The following is an 18,281-nucleotide window of genomic DNA, read 5'->3' as shown; positions in this document are numbered from 1 at the left end:
GAAACCGCCCTTGTCTTCCACGGTCCTGATCATCTCAAAAGACGGGTCGGTCTGCGATTATCGGCTCTGTTCGCTGAATGAACGGCAGAGATCAAATAAAGGTACAGGTGGCGCTCATCAGAGGGGGGGTACTTGAAGATTTTACTTCCGAAGCGCGTCAGGGCGATGGGTTGGCAAATAGGTGGTCGTAGTAATTACGCAATAGGCGGGCCGCGTGGGGCCCTCATGTGGCATCCGTTCCCGGCGAAGAGGGCGCGGGATATAATTCAAAACGTCGTAAGGAGCGGGAAACCCATACGGATGACGTCACCGTACGCGGTCGACACGTGTTGATTACCCGTAATCGCCCCACCATTTGCAGAAATGACTTTAGAGTCCCAAATTGAAGAGAGAGAGCGATTGTCCGGAAAAATATTTTTTTAGTTTTTTCTCATATGGTATCCCTTTTAAAAAATTTTAAACCATCACCTCTTATTTCTAATATTTCAAAAATATCTCTTAAAAAAACTATCATTTTTTTCGCTCAATTCCAAAATTTTTTTCCATCAACTATTTTTATCCATAAAATACTATATAATCTTTTAAAAATATTATATAATATTTTTTAAAAAAATCGTACATAGAATTTTATTTTAAAAATACTATATAATATTTTTTATATCATAGTATTTTTAAAACAAAAATATTGTAGTGAGTGGTGTTTTAGGAATTTTGAAAAACCTAAAAGGAAAATATTTTACTCAAAAAGCATAAAGCCATACATACATCATCAAAGATAAACTGCAGTGATAAAGCAAGGACAAGACAGTAATTACAGTCTTGTAGGCAAAGCTAGTAGTGACTTGGAAGAGGCAATGGATGGATGGATAGACTTCATCCGTGAATCCAGGATTGATAGAACAGTTTGACCAACTCCCCGATTGATCGAACACCCATTCAGTGATGGATCTCTTTTGTGACAGACTGATACATCTCGAAAACACCTCCCCAACCAAACCAAGCATCGGCTCAGACGATGCTGCTGAGGTAGCTTTTGGCTGGTTCGATCATCCTGCGTTTGACAAACAGTTCATGGTGGACTTTTGTGGCATGCGAGGAGGAGAAGAACATGAATGGAGAGTCCACTTGCTCTCGTCTTACATGAGGAACAGCTGACTTCTTCGTGTATGAGGTAAAGCTTGTATTGACCATCACTGCTGCATCATCTTGCTGTGAACAGAAAAAGAAAGTGACACCAGATTTTACCACCATTTAGTTTACATAAAAGCATTCCACAAACGAAGGAATGCGACTTTAGTATCGGACTCTTTTCGGTTTTATAGTTGGTTTGATATGACTTCTATATATTTTAAATGAAAAAGAAAATAAACAGAAGATAAAAGAGATAAGAAGGAGAAAGAACAAAACAAGAAAGAATAGAAGAGACAATAAAGAAAGACAAAGTAAAAGAAGAAAATTATACTAAAAAAAGATTGACGAATAACGAGAAGGTCGATAATAGATAACAATATTTTCGCATAAGCAAATTATGATATATGTATAAATTCATGTTTGAATTAGTAAATATCGATCGATATATTGTGAATAGTTTTATATTAGTTATGCCAATAATAAATAGTCATTGTCAAAAAATTTTAAATATTTTAGTACTACAATATTAGATATTCTAAAAATAGAATGCAAGTATAATTATCATCTCCTTATAATTTTATTGAGGGTATTTTGATCAAAATAAAAAAATATATAATTAGTAATATTTTACTAATTATAATTATAATTATTGAGGGTATTTTGATCAAAATTTAAATATTTTAAATTGATGGCAATCATAATTAGTATTATTTTACTTGATTTTTCCTTGTCAACCCCATCATATGTAACACGCTATGCTTCTTTCCCATCGGACTCCTTTGCAGTAGAGCCAATACGAGATGTGAGGTCTCATCAGAGTTCGTCACGGGGAAGGCGAGCGTCATGATCTGTAGTACGGTTCTTCTTCTTGCAGCTCCAGTGGCACCTCCAAGAACACCTGGAGTTAAAGATCTGCATTCTCTTGGACTGCAGCGCGAGGATGTTGGATGTGTTGGGCGCCTTGGTCAGCACCACGGCGTAGCCGTCGTCCATGTACTCCGTCCCCTCCGGGAACACTTGCCACAGCAGGCACCCGCCGCCGCTCCCTCCCCTCTTCGTCGAGTTCAGCATCGCCGCGTACACGGCGGCGATGAACGTGTTCCGCTGCGTCGAGTTCGACCTGCCGGCCTTCGATGACGACACGCCGAACTCCCCGAACACCACCGGCATCCGAAGCGCGGCGTCCGCGTCGTCGGTGTGGCCTTGGATCCAAGTCGTCGCGAACTGGGCGTAGTCGTTCGACCCCGATTTCGGCAACCTTCATCGAGGCCACCAACCGGATTAATCGATTCACTTGCAGCGATCGAAATCCACAGCGAGGGAGGCTCACCAGGCATCCGGGTAGAGATGGGCCGAGGCGTAGTCGATGCCCAGAGCCTTGTGGTTCCTGATGAAGTCAGTTCCTACTTGGCCTGCAACAGCGTTAGGGTTAAGCTGCAATCTCTCATGAGAGGGGGGACCGTAGAAGCCTTCTGTTCCTGTTCCCAATAGGTGCACCGAATCGATCGACTTCACGTGAAACGCCATCTCTTGAATCCACTCCTACAGGTGCACGAGGAGAGCTGGATATAAGTAAGTCCCATGCAAGCAGTGGTTACGTGCATGGCAGCAAGAAGAAGAGCAGCACTTCACCTGCAGCTTATCTCCAGATGGGTCGGAGGGGCATCGAGGCTCGTTCATCAACTCCCATGCGAAGATGGTCGGGTCGTCTTTGTACGTGATGTTGGTGAAGGTGTTCGCTCTGTTGAGAAGCACCTGCATCAAGGGGGGAACAGTGCTTGGTCATCTGCACTGCACTGCACCATCAGGAACGGTGCATGGGAGATGAGGAGGAGGAAAGGAAGGTGCCGACCTTGACATGAGCTTTGTAGTAGCCTTTGACCGTTGGGTCAGAGAAGAAGTCATCATCTGAAGTCAGATTCAACCCAGAGGCGTTTCCCCATCTCACGTATTGAGCTTTTCCTCCATACGATTCCCAGTTGTTGACTAAGGGAAGCACAAGCCTGATCTTATATTTCTTGGCTTCACTCAGCACAAAATCGAATGCCTACAAGAAAATTGTTTTCACAAAGGATCATTAATGGCCAGTGATCACATATACAAATTAGAAATCCCCTAATAAATTTGCAGAAAAGGAGAGGGAAAAAATTCATCATGCAAATGATTCTGATGAACATGCTATGCTGCCTTGGTTTCCAGCTTAGGCAATTAACATACCATGAATATAAAACATGATGAAAATTATATTTGCAATTTATTGCCCCTTTTTTTATGGTACTTAATATATTTGATTTATCATTTTATTTTTTTCGTCAAAATAGATTTCCCATTTTTTTTATTATTACAATACAGATAAAACTACAGCATATGTAAATAATTTAGGCAGATGGTAGGTTGGACTTGTAATACTTCGAATCCACATCATATGATATGGTGTCAAACAGCATTATCTCACTGAGAAGTCTTCACATTCTTAGTCGCCATTGAGTTCTTAGTATGCAGGTGGTGGACGCCAAGATTACCTTGAAGACATCCTCATCGTAAACCGAAGGAGACTTTTGCAGGGCTCTCCATCCTCCATCGTTGAATGCCCAGGTCCTGCAGACCGTGAGACCAATCGATGAAGCCTGCCGGAACACGTCACTCACCTTCCCTCTCGTCGACTTGTCGACGGCGAGCATCAACAACCAGTAGGTGTTGAAGCCATTGAAGTAGAAAGGTTGGCCTCCGACCACAAATTGGTTCCCTTTCCTCTCCACCACGCCCCACTCATCCCCCACTCCATCCAAGTCATGTACCCTGAAGCATTCTCAAACGAGAGCAGAAGCATTAATGCTGAGAATTCTGGTTGAAGAAGGAAACAAGAGACTATCTACCTTCCGTTATGGTCTTGTTCGGTCTGACCAGGTAACGCTGCGTTGGTTCTCCCATTGATCGCCAAGAAGATTGTGAGTAGAAGGAAGCGTTGGCGGAGCAGGGAGAGAGAAGTTGTGATGGTGTTCTTCTCCTTGTTCATGGCCATGGTATTCTATTCGTTCATCCCACAAGCTCTCTTCTTTGGAGTCAGTGTTCTTATATATGCCAAGGAGAGAGATGCTTCTCATCTTAGCTTCGAAGGAAGCAAATGCTTGTAACCTCGCGCACTCGTATCTTGTCAAGTGGCGACAAAGCTAGCCAACATATAAGAAGGTTTAAGTAAAAGGAAAGCTCAGGTCACGGTTATGCACCGGGAAGATGTAGCTTACAAGAAGGTAAGAGTTGGAGTCAGGTGCCTTCCAAGTTTTGGTCTTTGATATCATGTTCGTCTCTAGAAATTTTAGTATAATATCACATTATCCCTTAGAAAATTAGTATCATTCACATATTATGTGATTTAAATCACTTCAAACTATAAAATATCAGTGATTTAAATATCCATGGAATCTCACGCATTAGGTTATTGCTTCTAATATGATATTTGGATATTACAAATATTAATTGTGATCAAGACTTAAAAGGTTCAATCTACTTGTAGACTTGCGATATATTGGCTCCCATCAGGGGAGGATGCTTCAAATAGACTTCCGATAGCATCCACTAGGATCGTGGGTTAGTTCGAGAGCAGGGCCCATGGATGTTGATGCCTTCACGTCAAGCCACGTTGCCAAAACAAAGTTACAATCAGCCTTAACGTAGGGGCCTCAGTTCTTGATTGAAGGAAGCTTACCATGCATGCCAACACAAAGTAATCACCTTTGCTTGTTTGTAATGGAAAAGAACAAACGTATCAAATAACTTATGAAACATTATTCTCAGCTGTAGATTTCGATTGCAAGATAATAACCATATTCGCAAAAAAATGAGTTATATCTCTGAAATCATTACAAGACTCACTCTGAACCTTCTTGCGAGCTTCAATTAATAAAAGAATAAATCTTAATCAACTGGTTATAGTGATCTATGCAAACCATCCATCATCAACCAGAGACAAAATTTGGCTACAAGAATGAGCAATAAATACATATGCAGGTCAGAAAATAATCAGGAGAAATGATTTGGAGGTCAAACATATATTTGATTATTTGGAGGAAACATCATTCCTAAACAACAGACTCCCATGATAATGAATTGTCTACAACCTGAACATGATTTTACTTTCCACCATAAGCATCAGTAATATAGCCGGCACAGGCAAATAAAACATTGAAGCTAATTAAGTGCAGAAAACAAATGAGACGGGTAAAACTGCAAGCTAATGAACAACAAAACACATTCTTCCTGTACATGGTTGAAGAGTAGCAGTTACGAAGAGGAGAATATCCAGATTATGAGCCAGCTTTACGGCGGCCAACGCGTGCGACGAAACCAGCTTTGATAGGAGCGACCGAACATGAAGAACCACACTGCAAATACGATAAACCAGACAAACCGAACAAGAAAACTCAGTGAATATTACAAGGCAAACGAGACATAGATCAATGGCAAAAATTATCATCCTGTCACAATTTGCAGAAGAATGATCATCAATGAAAACACCAACATCTGCCACTGACTCGACAAAAAAATAGAAACTAAACAGTGTGACGTGCTCACCAGACAACCTTTTGGTTAACATCCATAAAATCATAAGGAGAAAAACCACTGCAAGTCTGTGCTAAATGCCTCAGAGGTTCACAGATTCTTATCATAACAACAAAAAAAGAAAAAAAATAAAAATATGTGGGCAAAACTTATGCAACTCATTAAAGGCAGGCATGTAGTTGTGATAACTTAGGTAACCAAGATTGCATCATTATGGGGCTTCAATTAGCAGAAAACACAAATATTTAAGGATAAATGATAGAAGAACAGAAATCCAAAAACTTTTTTTAATTTTTTTTATTCGTATGAAGCAGTGGCTGTGACAATTTTTACCACGATAGCTCTAATACAACATAGAGTCATATTAGGGATGACAATGTTATCAGAAAACAAGTATGACAAAGCCTGACACTGCTTGCAACAACAGAAAACCAACACGATCATCTAATAATGTGTAATGATTAAGGCCTCAGAACAACAAAAGATTCTTATCACACAAAATAATCAAACAATGTAGGCATTATATTGGCTGATCATCATAGGCCTTGCCAAACACAAAAGCAGCACATGTAAGCATCCATCTCTACAGTAAATATGTATGCAATTTATTTGAAGAACAAAAGATGGGCTATATGCATTCACCTTTTCACATCGAAGAAAGAACAACCGATTTTCCTTGGAAAGGATTGTGTCTGGACTTTTGCAACCATTACATATAACATATTCATCTGCAAGAAAAGGCGGAAATGAGGTGATCTATAAAAAACATAATAATATACTAGCTTGTTGTGAGAATTCTTAAGGATATATATTCTGAGCGATCAAGTAATATTCTACTTTCAGAACCAATAGGCAAATGTGAACTAAACTGCATGGAGCCAATCTCCCTTTAACTATTCTAATATACTCACTGACATATCTTCTTATGATACCCTCAAAATTATTTGGAGCAAATCTTCCTTTAACCACCAATCTCTGCTGTCCATCAAGGGATCCACTTGTTCCCATTTCAGCAAGCAAGAAATTCATCACATGCTCTGGTTGCCTATGCATCCTGTGGATAAAAAACCTCTTAAAGATAAGCACGTTTAACAATTTTTTTCTCAAAATTACAACCAAAATCATTCAATGGTTGTGGACATTATAATGCATTTACAGGCTCATTCTCATTTCAAAACTGTGAATCTCATAAATAAAATTTATCAGATGCAAAAATAGGGACAGCATAACTGCTCAAACTATTGTAACGAAAGTGACCATTCCTAACACTCATAAAGTAGAATATCATGATACAACAACAACAAAGTCGTAAACTCCCAACTATCTAGGGTCTGCTACATGAATCTTTTGTGGCCGCCATTGAACTAAGTAAAAATAATAATATTTTTATCTAAACTAAGAGTATTTAATTTTTTATTTATAACTTTTAATAAGGTTTTTTAGGTATCCCATCCTTACATGATCAGAGGTTAAATTAGGGACCACATAAATGATCAAACTATTGTAACTAAAGTGACCATCCTTAACATGCATAAAGTAAAATACCATGATCAAATAAGATAAACTGATCTATACTAGGCCATTAATAACCAATACAGCAATCAAAGAAAAAAAGTCATTGAATGTTCAGTCTGACCAAACCATGGATGTTGATTAGTTTCATTATTAAAAGAGGAATAAATCATCTTCCACTGTTCACCACAAATATCTTGAGTAACAAATTAAGCACAACCAAATTATTTAGGTAAACAGAATACATTTTTAATAAAAAATTACTTATCAAATCAGCATCATAAAAGGGTTTAGCATAATACATTTTGCAGAGATCCATAAAATTCACAAAAACAGTCTTCTTAGTTCCTTCTCTGAGAACTTTCGGAGTCCTCATCACAGGCCTGCGCCTATCTCCAGCAAGATCTGGATTATTCTCACGTAATATATTGAAAACCCTACCCAGCAGCTGCATGATCAATGATGTGGTATCAGCCTTCCGGTGGCCAAGAAAATAATGATTCTTTTGCATGCAAAACATTCATTGAGTTGAAAAATCATGCAATACACTAGTATAGACAAGCATTGCAGACACTGACTGTAGGAAATCACAACATCCTCCAGGAACCAACTAGCATAAGAACAGAGATATAAAATCAATAACAAAAGCTACATGGCTATACAAAAGTGATCTTCCCCCATAAAGAACATGTTAACACAAGATTAAGTACCACAGAAATGGTGTCCTACTATGAGGCTTATATGATATGACCAGCTCAGCATGGCTTGGCCACTCTGGATGTCATATCGCCCAGGACCAACTGGTACAGTAAAAGTGCTAGCAAAAGCAACCTATGGTGCTGCAGAGAGATTTGATTTTACAAAGCCATAGTTATTTTGACCACATATAATTAGACCCTAAATACGCAAGGCTAGAACCAGAATGCTTCACATTCCATGGCCTAGATGCACGTCCGTTGGTTGTTACTCTGTGCTGCATGCCATATGGGTCAATAGTTAGTACTCACGTGTACCAACAAAAACTCATCCACCAACAGAATAGAGATGGAGAGAGAGAGAGAGAGAGAGAGAGAGAGAGAGAAGATCTTGTAGGAGTTAGGTAAGATGTGAGTGAATTATGTACCCAAAATTTTGGATAATGGTGCTATTGTTGTTGGCCTCTGACAACTTACGGTAATCCATGCGAGGTGGTCAGCCTGCCAGCTATTAAAGCGAGGGGGAGGTGGGGGCCCAATAATGTGCAGGGTAAAGGTAAAATGTGCTGGTGTATCAAGCAGCATAATAACAATGATTTGCTGATACCACTGTTTTGTGAACCAGTGAGCTTGACTGGCTTGAAAACGTACTGGCTAACACCAGAAACAAGACTTATATGTGCAATCATCGCTTAAGATATAATGATATAAATACAAAAGGCTCATGCCACATGTATGCTTGTTTGTTGGTTTTTGGTTAACAAGAGGCCCGCCATAAATATCACTCATGCAAGCAAGGAAAGAATATTCACAGGCATCACTGTTCTATTTGATGGCATCTAAGGCTTCATCATTACTTAATAAAAGCGAAACGTTTGTCTTTTTTATTTAGTTGTTTCATAGATCAAGGGAGAGCAATTGCAATTCGATATTCAGTACTTGCTCATGATTTCCTCACATTTTAGGCATGCATGCTAAATCTGGGTCATGTTATAAATCTTATCCCCTATTCAGAACCTTTTATTAGTAGAAATATGCCATGTGCTCGATGTATTCCATAATAAATGCCAAAGGCTAATGAGGATTTCACTAAACAAAGACATGGGACCTCTTCTAAGATCTACCCATGAAGTAACTCTGGACAATTCACATCATTTTTCATAACTTCACCAATCCAGAAGTACCACATGATATATTAAATGATCCAAGCATGTTACAAAACTTCAATTTAGTTATTATCTCAATATAGAGTTGTTTAGAGTTTATGATGTTAATTTGTGCTCTCCTTAAAATTTCAAAAAAGGAGCATCAGCAGTAAGGTTCGCCGTACCGTATCGTATCGGCGTTTCGACCCGGGCTCGGTACCGGTACGGTACGGTATACCGAGCGGTACACCCAGGTGTACCGAGCACCGTAGCAGTGCTACAGTGCTACAGTGCTCGGTACGGGCGGTCCGCGTACCGCTAGCCTGTCGGACCGGTACGTACCGCCCGTACCGGACGGTATAGTCCGATACGGCAAACCTTGATCAGCAGTACAATTAGCAGTCTGCATGTGAAAAATACCCTAGGTACACCTAGGTACCTTTCATGCCAATACATGCATCTGTATTGGTGCATGCCAAAGTGATTAAGCACCAATATCCACTGGCATGCACAATTTTGCCATGCACATTCCAAACACCTACACTCTTTTGTATTTTATGTAATTTGTAGGCCAATATTGTTTATTCAAAAACCAACTTATCCCAAAAACTAAACAATATTACTTGATATGCTCCAGATACTCTAACTGCTAAATCTCAGTAATTCATTCCTCAGAAGTTCCAAATATGTCTGTCTATATAAGTTTAATTTTGGTCCACAACCTTGCAGCTTAAAAAACTGAAACACCCTTTCAATTTAGTTGACATTCAATGAACTATAACATAAACCACAAATAGTTCATTGCTAAGGTTCAGCAGGAATTAAAGAATGAATGAAACAGAATATAAAGATAACATAAAGCGAAAGAAACAATGCACAATATCACAGCCAATAAATTCATTGACCAAACCACAAAATAGCAAGATAATTTACAAGAAAACAAATTCGCACACCTCTTCATACTTATAATCACGATCTGTTCCTGCCCATGGGTATCGAACAACTCCTAACACAATGCCCTCTCCTTCGTCATCCTCTCCAATCTGGTCACCTGAGTGACGATGAAAATGATAATAACATGTTTATCAATAAGTGGTGAGATAACTTATGAATTGCTAGATATATAGGATGTTGCTTTGAACTCTCCTGATCTTTTCTCAAAGGACCCAACTTAGAACATATAAATTATATACTGGACGTCCTACCATTGAGATCTTCTCCAGAATCTCCATTGTTGTCATTTAAAAAGTTAGTTTCCACCTAAATTAGAAATACAACAAAAAAACGAATATGAATGTGCAATAAAATATCCACAAAAGCTTGAAAAAAATGCTGAACACCAGCTACTGCATTTATGCTGACCGGTTTCTTCTTCTTCTTCTTCATGCCAACAAAACTAGGTTCACCTATATCATCAACTGCATCAACATATCAACGTGAGACAGTAGAAGCCATTTTCAACAAGACCTTCGTAAACCAAACACGCCCAATAAAGGACTAGCACTATATTCAAAATAATCCATACCTGTTAAACTTTCAGTTTTCTCAGCTAGTTTTTCTACCTCCTCTGCAGGATCTTGAATTACAACCTTTTTCTTTTTCTTCTTCTTAGTTGGATCAAAGGGTGCCAGCTACAAAAATTCGGCCAAAAATACGTTGAACTTGAAATTTAAACAAAGAAACAAATCATCACCATAATTCAAGTCTTTCCTTTTACAATCCATATGAATCAGGTATACAACAAGACTCATAGTTAATTATGACGCAGAGAATCAACCTGATGAAACTCTCCTAATATAGTAGTAAAATCCCAAGTAAAAGATAGTTGACTCCAAAAGGCTATTACACCATGACATTGGTAGATTATACGAAATTGATAAGGATCAAAAGCATCCAGTTGATTAAGTTCGCAAAGTGTCCAATCCTAACTAACGAAACTGGTGGAACAAACAAGTAGCTCTTACCTCAGGCACCTCCTCTTTCCTCTCAGTTGGATTCTCTTGAGCCATGTTTTCTGTCTCAGAAGTCAGAACCCTCAAAGTTAAACCTATCAACAAAACCAAATCCAATCAAATCAGACACATATATCGTTTAGTATAAACTTCAAGGCAGATCGAAACGAACAGAGTAAGGAAACCCAAATATGGAACAAGATAAACCAAAACCTAGCTCATTTTGGCTAAGGCAAATTAGGGTAAAACCACAGGGACATGATCCCCATCAAGAACAACGAACACATGAACAAGGGGTCGAATCACCTCGACTTCTTTCCCCCGAGATCGCGACGCCAAAATGAAATCCGTTCACCGAGCTCAATGGGTATCTACGTACTGGGAGCACTGTGGATTCTCGATGCTGCGGCTTTATAGGGCCCGAAAAGGGTGGGGGTTGAGAGCGCACTTGGTTCGGGTCCGGTTCTGCTTCGTTTATAACGGTTCGGAACGTTCGTTGCTCATAAATGATTTATATTTTTAGAGAAATCCTGGCATTCAATTTGAAATCAATTCTTTAAACCAAAACCTGAATTAAAGTTTTGATGCAATAAAACCTATTTTTAATTTTTTTAATTTTCAATATTTTCAAACAACACTGTCTTTTTTCTACTTACAGTATTCTTTTACATCATTAAAATAATTTTCAGTATTATTATAAAAATATTATAATATAATATTTTTGTATAATTTTTATAAAGATTTTATGTTTATAGTAATTTTTTATATTTTGTTACAATGTTTTCGACAATATCAAAAAATTATGGTAGCCTAATAAAAGATATTGTAACACTGTGTTTTTGTTTTTAGCAATACTAGGAAAATACTGTAATATAGTATTTTTTTTTTATATTATAACGTAGTGACAATGACTGATTTACCCTATGGATCATCCTATTGAAAAAAGAAAAAAATGATAAAAAAGGAAAAATTATTGGGGTATTTTAGGTATTACACAAAAGATATTGTCAATGTTTTTAAATGGAAAAAATAAAAAAGAGGATATTTTAATTCACCTTAATAAATATGCATAACTATTTTATTTTTTTGATATTTCTCATATTAATTATTTACCACTAAAGGCTTTTGACATACAATATCAACAACAAGTGATGATGTCTTGATTATTTGAGATCAATTTATAAAAAAAATATTTTATAGTTATTGGCTTATATAGAAAAATAATATTTTAATTAAAATTATTTATAAAATCTTATTGGGTTAGTAATATACCAAACTAAAGGCTTTTGATACGTTTAGAAAAATAAAATTAAAATAGACTTCCTAAAATAAAATAAATAAAAACCCCGTGCTTACTGAAAAATTAAAGAATTTCTTTTAAAATAGAAATATATTTCATAAAATTTAAAATAAGAAAGTTTTTAGATATTAGCATCTATGGGTTAATTTCAAGGTCATGATGTCCTTTTGTATTTTTCTCTTTCTTTTTTTGTTCATCAAAGTTGATCCATCCGGATTGAATATATGTTGGTTTTAGTTCCAAGCAAATTGGTCATTTAAATCTGGCTCACTCTCACATTTCTAATTCAATGTTCAAATCAAATTATCAGGTTTGATTTTTGAAATTGATTTGGTTTTGATAATTATGATTATGCCAATTGCTAGTGATAGGGATACCTTGTTTTCTTTGTTAGGATCAAGAGTCGGGGTCGGCACTAAGAGAGGGGGTGAATTAGTGAAATCACGTCTTCGAAAACTTCGTTTTGATTAAAATCGTTTCCGATGTAAAACCGTTTTGGAGAGAGGTTAACTTGAAAGTGTTTTGATTAAACAATTAAAGAGGTTTGCAGCAAAGATAAATTGCTCAAAGAAATGTAAACCATATTTTAGAGTGGTTCGGTCAACGTGACCTACATCCACTTTCGACTTCCTCCTCCGACGAGATCACCGACGTCCACTAGAGGTCTTCATTTGATAGGTGAAGATCAGACTCCTTCTTACACCTCTCTTCTCCTTTTCACGGGTTTATGATACAACCCTTACAAGCACTCACTCTCCTCTCTAAATAGAAATCTACGTTTAAGTTAGAGGAGGGATTTCTCAAGAGATTGTAGTAGCGATTCTTCACTTTTAAACTCTCTATGCTTTTGTTCTTTAACCAGGGATGAGATGAGTATTTATAAGATTTAAGTTGATTCAAACTTGAAGCCTAAAACTTTCCCATCCTGGGTTCCCCGAGCACGAGCGGTACCACCGCCCAGTGTTACTCCAACACTGACATTGCCCTGGGTGATACCACCGCCCAGGTCTGGCGGTACCACCGCCTAACATAGTCTCGAAGACTGTGTCACGACGGTGAGACTTCTTAGGGCACTGTTTGGGCCGCTCATTGGGCCTAACACAATCCTTATATGGGCCTTACTGGCCCCTAATTGGGTTAGCTCAAATCCAAACCTAATTACGTGCTAACTACGAAATATAAGACATAATCTAAGCTAATCAAGTCCGTAAGTCTATTCTTTCGGCGAGCTTTCGATGATCTTTCAACGATCTCTCGGCAATATTCCGACGGACTCCCGACAAGCTCTTGGACTTCACGATGAGTTTCTTTGCGAGTTCCGACAAGCTTCTCTAGCAAGCTCCGAGACTTCATTTTGCTATATGTCTTGTTGTCGTAGTTAATCTTGCACATGTAAAAACACACTTCGATCTAGACAATTAATACTAAGCATTAATCAAGTTGTCTGGCATGTCATTGGTCCATCAACACTTTTGTTCGATTCTTCGACGTATCGTCCTCTCTTGCGGCCTATTGTCTAATCGGCCAGTTGACTCTGTAACTCCAATATCCTTAGCGTAATATTCGCTCTTCTTGGTTCGATGCCCGAATCCACAGCTTGAAGCCTTCTGTCGATACGTCGACCGTTCCTCCGGCCCGATGTCCAATATTCTGACATATTTTTCCCCAGCACAATATGATTCTTCATGCTTTAATTATCTCATCCTGATCGAAGCATCTTGCGTCACTCAAAACATAGATTAAAATATAAATATTATCAATTAGTTTCATCATCAAAATACGAGATTCAACATTCTTCACATATGAAATATTTTTGTCGATCGCTAAACTCCACTCCAACCAGAATAATAAATAATAATAATATTATAATATAATAAATAAATAAATAAATAATAAAAAATAAATACTTATGTACATAGTATATGTTTCTATAAAATTTATATGATAATATTTTTGTTTTATGTTATAATATTTTTTTAATATTATAATTGCATCATTTCACCCCATAAGACATAAAAAGAAAGAAGGAAAAATAATATTATAGTTATTAGGTAAAAGAGGACAGTTGTTATCAAATTCTGAAAATAGTGGGCACTTGGAAAGTGTTTTCTAAACTAAAATTGTAAATTTTTTATTTAGTTAAAAATAATTTTACATATTTTAATAATGATATAAAATTATTATTATTATTTATTTAATAATGATATAAAATACATATTTAAGAGTGCTGGCGGGACTGTTGTTGTCATGTGAACTAACATACTGTACCGTCCTTTTGTGCTGTCACCGACTCACTGCTTGCACACACAGCCACCCGATGATGAAAGCGAAAACAGCACCGTAAAGGTTAACGGAGACACAGAATCGAAGAATCGAAGAGGTGGCATTGGCTTCAAAGAGATGGACGCGAACGGGTGGCAGAGAAGAACGTGGAAGCGAAAAATGCGTGTCTTTTAAGTAGTTGAAGGTAGTGATTGCGGACAGTAAAAGAGGCCATCTGCGGTTTTCAACCCTGTTCCTCCTCTCCTCCCGTCCCTCTCTTGCATTTCGTTTGAGGTACTTACTTCTCTCTTTGTGCTTTCTTTCGTGGGATTTTGATGCGTGCTTGCTGGTATCGGTTGATCTTGCATTTTCTGGGTGGGAGTTTACATGTTTTGGCGGATATTTGGGTTTAATCTGCTGGAAGTTCGAGTTTTTCTCACTGATTCAGGGAGAGTAGAGTGAAGCCAGTCGCTTTCTTGTTTAACGGTCCGATCTTGGCTGGATCTATGGTTTCTTCCCTGGAACCCAGAATCTAGTTCGCAGAATATGCAGTCTTGATATCTGTTACAGCGACTTCTCATCCCCTGAATCCTTTTTCGCTGTTGATCCTGCTTTGGAACAGAAGAAAAATCTAATTTTGCCTGAGATTTCGAGCGTTTCTCCATGAAGAACCATTACATCCCACCTTCCGTCCTCGTCTGTGCCTCCATTGTCTTGTTGCTGACTGTAGCTCCGGCCTCCGTCGCGGCCGACAACTCCACTTATGTGCCGCGGGACCATATCCTCCTCGACTGCGGCGCCTCCGGGCAGGCCACTGACGCCAATGGACGATCTTGGACCGCCGATTCTGGATCCAAGTACGCCCCCTTTCTGAATGGCGGCGGTTTCACAGCTCCACGGCAAGATTCGTCGGTCCCTCAAGTCCCTTACTTGACCGCTCGAGTCTTCACCTCTCCTTACACCTATTCCTTTCCTCTCGGCGCCGGCCGGAAATTTATCCGCCTACATTTCTATCCTTCTAATTACTCCAACCATGCCGCCTCAGATGCCTTCTTCTCCGTCACCGCTGGCCCTTACACCCTACTTCACAACTTCAGCGCCTACCAGACCGCCGATGCTCTAAATTTTGCCTACCTAACCCGTGAATTCTCTGTCAATGTCTCCACCGGTGGCCTAAACCTCACCTTCACCCCCTCAACCGGCCGTGCCAATTCTTATGCCTTTGTTAATGGCATCGAGATTGTATCAATCCCCGACTTCTTCAGTTCAGCAAGACCTGTGCTTCTCAATGGTGGTACTCCAATTGTGTACACAGTCGATCAGGACCAAGCTATCGAGACTGCTTACCGGCTTAATGTCGGTGGGCAAGCAATCCCCCCCACCAAAGACTCCAGCTTGTTCCGCACTTGGGGCGATGATTCTCCATACATCTACGGGGCTGCATTTGGTGTGACATACTCTAATGACCCAAATGTTTCCATCACATACCCGACTACGGTGGCAAACTACATTGCACCACTGGATGTCTACTCAACAGCACGGTCGATGGGGCCAGATTCGCAAGTCAATCTGAACTATAACTTGACATGGATTCTCCCTGTGGATGCTGGCTTCTATTACCTTGTCCGCCTACATTTCTGTGAGATCCAGTATCCAATAACCAAGATGAACCAGAGGGTCTTTGATATCTACATCAATAACCAGACTGCACAGCTACAGGCTGATGTCATAGCTTGGAGTGGCGGAATAGGCATCCCTGTGTATGAGGACTATGTGGTGATTACAACTGGAAGTGGGCAGATGGATTTGTGGGTTGAGCTCCATCCAGATACCATGTCAAAACCGGAGTATTATGATGCTATCTTAAATGGGCTCGAGGTGTTCAAGTTGCAGAACAGTAATGGCAGTCTTGCTGGTTTAAATCCAGGACCTCGTCCCGAACCAGAGGTGGATCTTAGCAGAATTTTCAGTCACAAGAATGGGAAACACAAGAGTAAAATTCCATCTGTTGTTGGTGGGGTGATTGGAGGATTTTCCATTTTGCTCACTGGTGTTTGCCTTATTGGAATGTGCAAACGGCAAAAGAAGAAGTGGAAGGATGCCGGTACCAGTGATGGACCTTCAGGCTGGCTGCCTCTCTCCCTTTATGGCAACTCGCACTCAGCCACATCGGCCAAGACAAATACTGGAAGCTATGCATCTTCCCTTCCTTCCAACCTCTGTCGTCACTTCTCCATTGCGGAGATCAAGGCAGCCACAAAAGACTTCGATGAGTCTCTCCTTCTTGGAGTTGGTGGGTTCGGGAAGGTCTATCGTGGTGAGATAGATGGTGGAACCACAATGGTGGCCATCAAGCGTGGCAATCCAATGTCTGAGCAAGGTGTCCATGAATTCCAGACTGAGATAGAGATGCTTTCCAAGCTCCGACACAGGCACCTTGTATCTTTGATTGGTTACTGCGAGGAGAACTGTGAGATGATCCTAGTCTATGATTATATGGCCCATGGGACTCTTCGAGAGCACCTCTACAAGACAAGGAAGCCACCTCTTCCATGGAAACAACGGCTCGAGATCTGCATTGGGGCTGCACGCGGGCTGCATTACCTGCACACCGGTGCCAGGCACACCATCATACATCGAGATGTGAAGACCACAAATATACTGTTAGATGAGAAGTGGGTAGCAAAAGTTTCAGATTTCGGTCTTTCAAAGACAGGTCCAACAGTTGACAACACCCATGTCAGCACAGTGGTGAAGGGCAGCTTTGGTTACCTTGACCCAGAGTACTTCAGGAGGCAGCAGCTCACTGAGAAATCTGATGTCTACTCATTTGGGGTCGTGTTGTTTGAGGTCCTTTGTGCTCGGCCAGCTCTTAACCCCTCGCTTCCAAAGGAACAAGTAAGCTTGGCTGAGTGGGCACTGCACTGCCAAAGGAAGGGCATGCTCGACCAGATCATTGATCCCTACTTGAAAGGTAAGATTGCTCCACAGTGCTTCAAGAAGTTTGCAGAGACTGCAGAGAAGTGTGTGGCTGACATTGGCACCGAACGGCCTTCCATGGGTGATGTGCTTTGGAACCTCGAGTTTGCCCTCCAATTGCAAGAGAGTGCAGAGGAGAGTGGCAGCATCGTTGACGGGATCTCGGACGAGGCAATACCACTTGTCATCAGAAAGAAAGATGCTAATGATCCTTTGATCGAATCAAGCACCACTACAACCACAACCACCATAGCAAGCATTGGAGGACGGAGTATTAACAGTGAGGACTCTGAGGGGCTTACTCCAAGTGCTGTGTTCTCGCAGATCATGAACCCAAAGGGACGATGAGAGGTTTTCCTTGATGCTTTTCTGAAGCTAGCCTTCTCTTCTTTTTACTAGATCTCTTAATTAGGAATGTTTAAGAAGTTTGTGCTGTAATACTATTTAAACATAGAATTTCCTATAACTTTATCAGAGCATCTCTGAGATCCCTTGTGATTCAAAGAATGTTATGAGTGCCACGGTTGTCAGTATCATCATCAAGATAGATGGTTTTAGGCTTTTAGCAACAGAGATCTGTGGAATGTTAGATTGTGTTGACAAGATGATAAAACATAGATGCTATATTATCATTTTTTTTCTTCTCTTACTCGGGGAGGCTTGCTTGTGATTTGATGCTGTAAACTCTGGTTTTCTTTTATAACTGGTGAAGATAGGTGTCATGAGATTTGTGTTGCAGATAGCT

At 39.6% G+C, this 18,281-nt stretch overlaps 3 protein-coding genes and 1 non-coding gene across 4 annotated transcripts; 1 reads left to right on the top strand and 3 right to left on the bottom strand.

Annotated features, from left to right (window-relative positions):
• Positions 1-1,808: 1,808 nt before the first annotated feature.
• On the bottom strand, positions 1,809-4,176 carry LOC103977784 (mannan endo-1,4-beta-mannosidase 6). Its single transcript, XM_009393397.3, has 6 exons — positions 4,008-4,176; positions 3,654-3,930; positions 2,984-3,178; positions 2,764-2,886; positions 2,462-2,673; positions 1,809-2,389 (listed from the first exon to the last, which is right to left on the bottom strand). Exons 1-6 carry the CDS (start codon positions 4,151-4,153, stop codon positions 1,945-1,947), a joined length of 1,398 nt encoding a protein of 465 aa, XP_009391672.2. The 5' UTR covers positions 4,154-4,176; the 3' UTR covers positions 1,809-1,944.
• A 1,023-nt stretch (positions 4,177-5,199) lies between these two features.
• Positions 5,200-11,409, bottom strand: LOC135582756 (eukaryotic translation initiation factor 2 subunit beta-like). Its single transcript, XM_065141573.1, has 10 exons — positions 11,302-11,409; positions 11,008-11,090; positions 10,569-10,674; positions 10,406-10,461; positions 10,249-10,303; positions 9,997-10,094; positions 7,506-7,651; positions 6,603-6,745; positions 6,334-6,419; positions 5,200-5,513 (listed from the first exon to the last, which is right to left on the bottom strand). The coding sequence occupies exons 2-10, from the start codon at positions 11,050-11,052 to the stop codon at positions 5,436-5,438; spliced, it is 813 nt and encodes a 270-aa protein (XP_064997645.1). The 5' UTR covers positions 11,053-11,090; positions 11,302-11,409; the 3' UTR covers positions 5,200-5,435.
• On the bottom strand, positions 6,154-6,239 carry LOC135634469 (small nucleolar RNA SNORD34). The gene has a single exon (XR_010495379.1). It is a non-coding gene; the product is annotated as a small nucleolar RNA SNORD34 (small nucleolar RNA).
• Positions 11,410-14,653: 3,244 nt separating the features above from the next.
• Positions 14,654-18,185, top strand: LOC103977782 (receptor-like protein kinase FERONIA). Its single transcript, XM_009393395.3, has one exon. It carries the CDS (start codon positions 15,221-15,223, stop codon positions 17,882-17,884), a length of 2,664 nt encoding a protein of 887 aa, XP_009391670.2. The 5' UTR covers positions 14,654-15,220; the 3' UTR covers positions 17,885-18,185.
• The last annotated feature ends 96 nt before the right edge of the window (positions 18,186-18,281 follow it).

The sequence above is a fragment of the Musa acuminata genome, chromosome BXJ3-3, assembly GCF_036884655.1.
Source record: "Musa acuminata AAA Group cultivar baxijiao chromosome BXJ3-3, Cavendish_Baxijiao_AAA, whole genome shotgun sequence".
Lineage (NCBI taxonomy): Eukaryota > Viridiplantae > Streptophyta > Magnoliopsida > Zingiberales > Musaceae > Musa > Musa acuminata.
This window is presented reverse-complemented; position numbering and strand designations above follow the sequence as displayed.

Excerpts from the sequence above, each read along its gene's own strand:
- LOC135582756 (XM_065141573.1), bottom strand. The coding sequence starts at position 11,052 with ATGGCTCAAGAGAATCCAACTGAGAGGAAAGAGGAGGTGCCTGAG. Across the intron at positions 10,462-10,568 it reads GAAAACTGAAAGTTTAACAG|TTGATGATATAGGTGAACCT; the intron begins GTATGGATTATT and ends ATGTTGATGCAG. Across the intron at positions 7,652-9,996 it reads GTGATTATAAGTATGAAGAG|CTGCTGGGTAGGGTTTTCAA; the intron begins GTGTGCGAATTT and ends TTGATCATGCAG.
- LOC103977784 (XM_009393397.3), bottom strand. The coding sequence starts at position 4,153 with ATGGCCATGAACAAGGAGAAGAACACCATCACAACTTCTCTCTCCCTG. Across the intron at positions 3,931-4,007 it reads GAACAAGACCATAACGGAAG|GGTACATGACTTGGATGGAG; the intron begins GTAGATAGTCTC and ends AGAATGCTTCAG. Across the intron at positions 2,390-2,461 it reads CATCTCTACCCGGATGCCTG|GTTGCCGAAATCGGGGTCGA; the intron begins GTGAGCCTCCCT and ends GCCTCGATGAAG.
- LOC103977782 (XM_009393395.3), top strand. The coding sequence starts at position 15,221 with ATGAAGAACCATTACATCCCACCTTCCGTCCTCGTCTGTGCCTCCATT.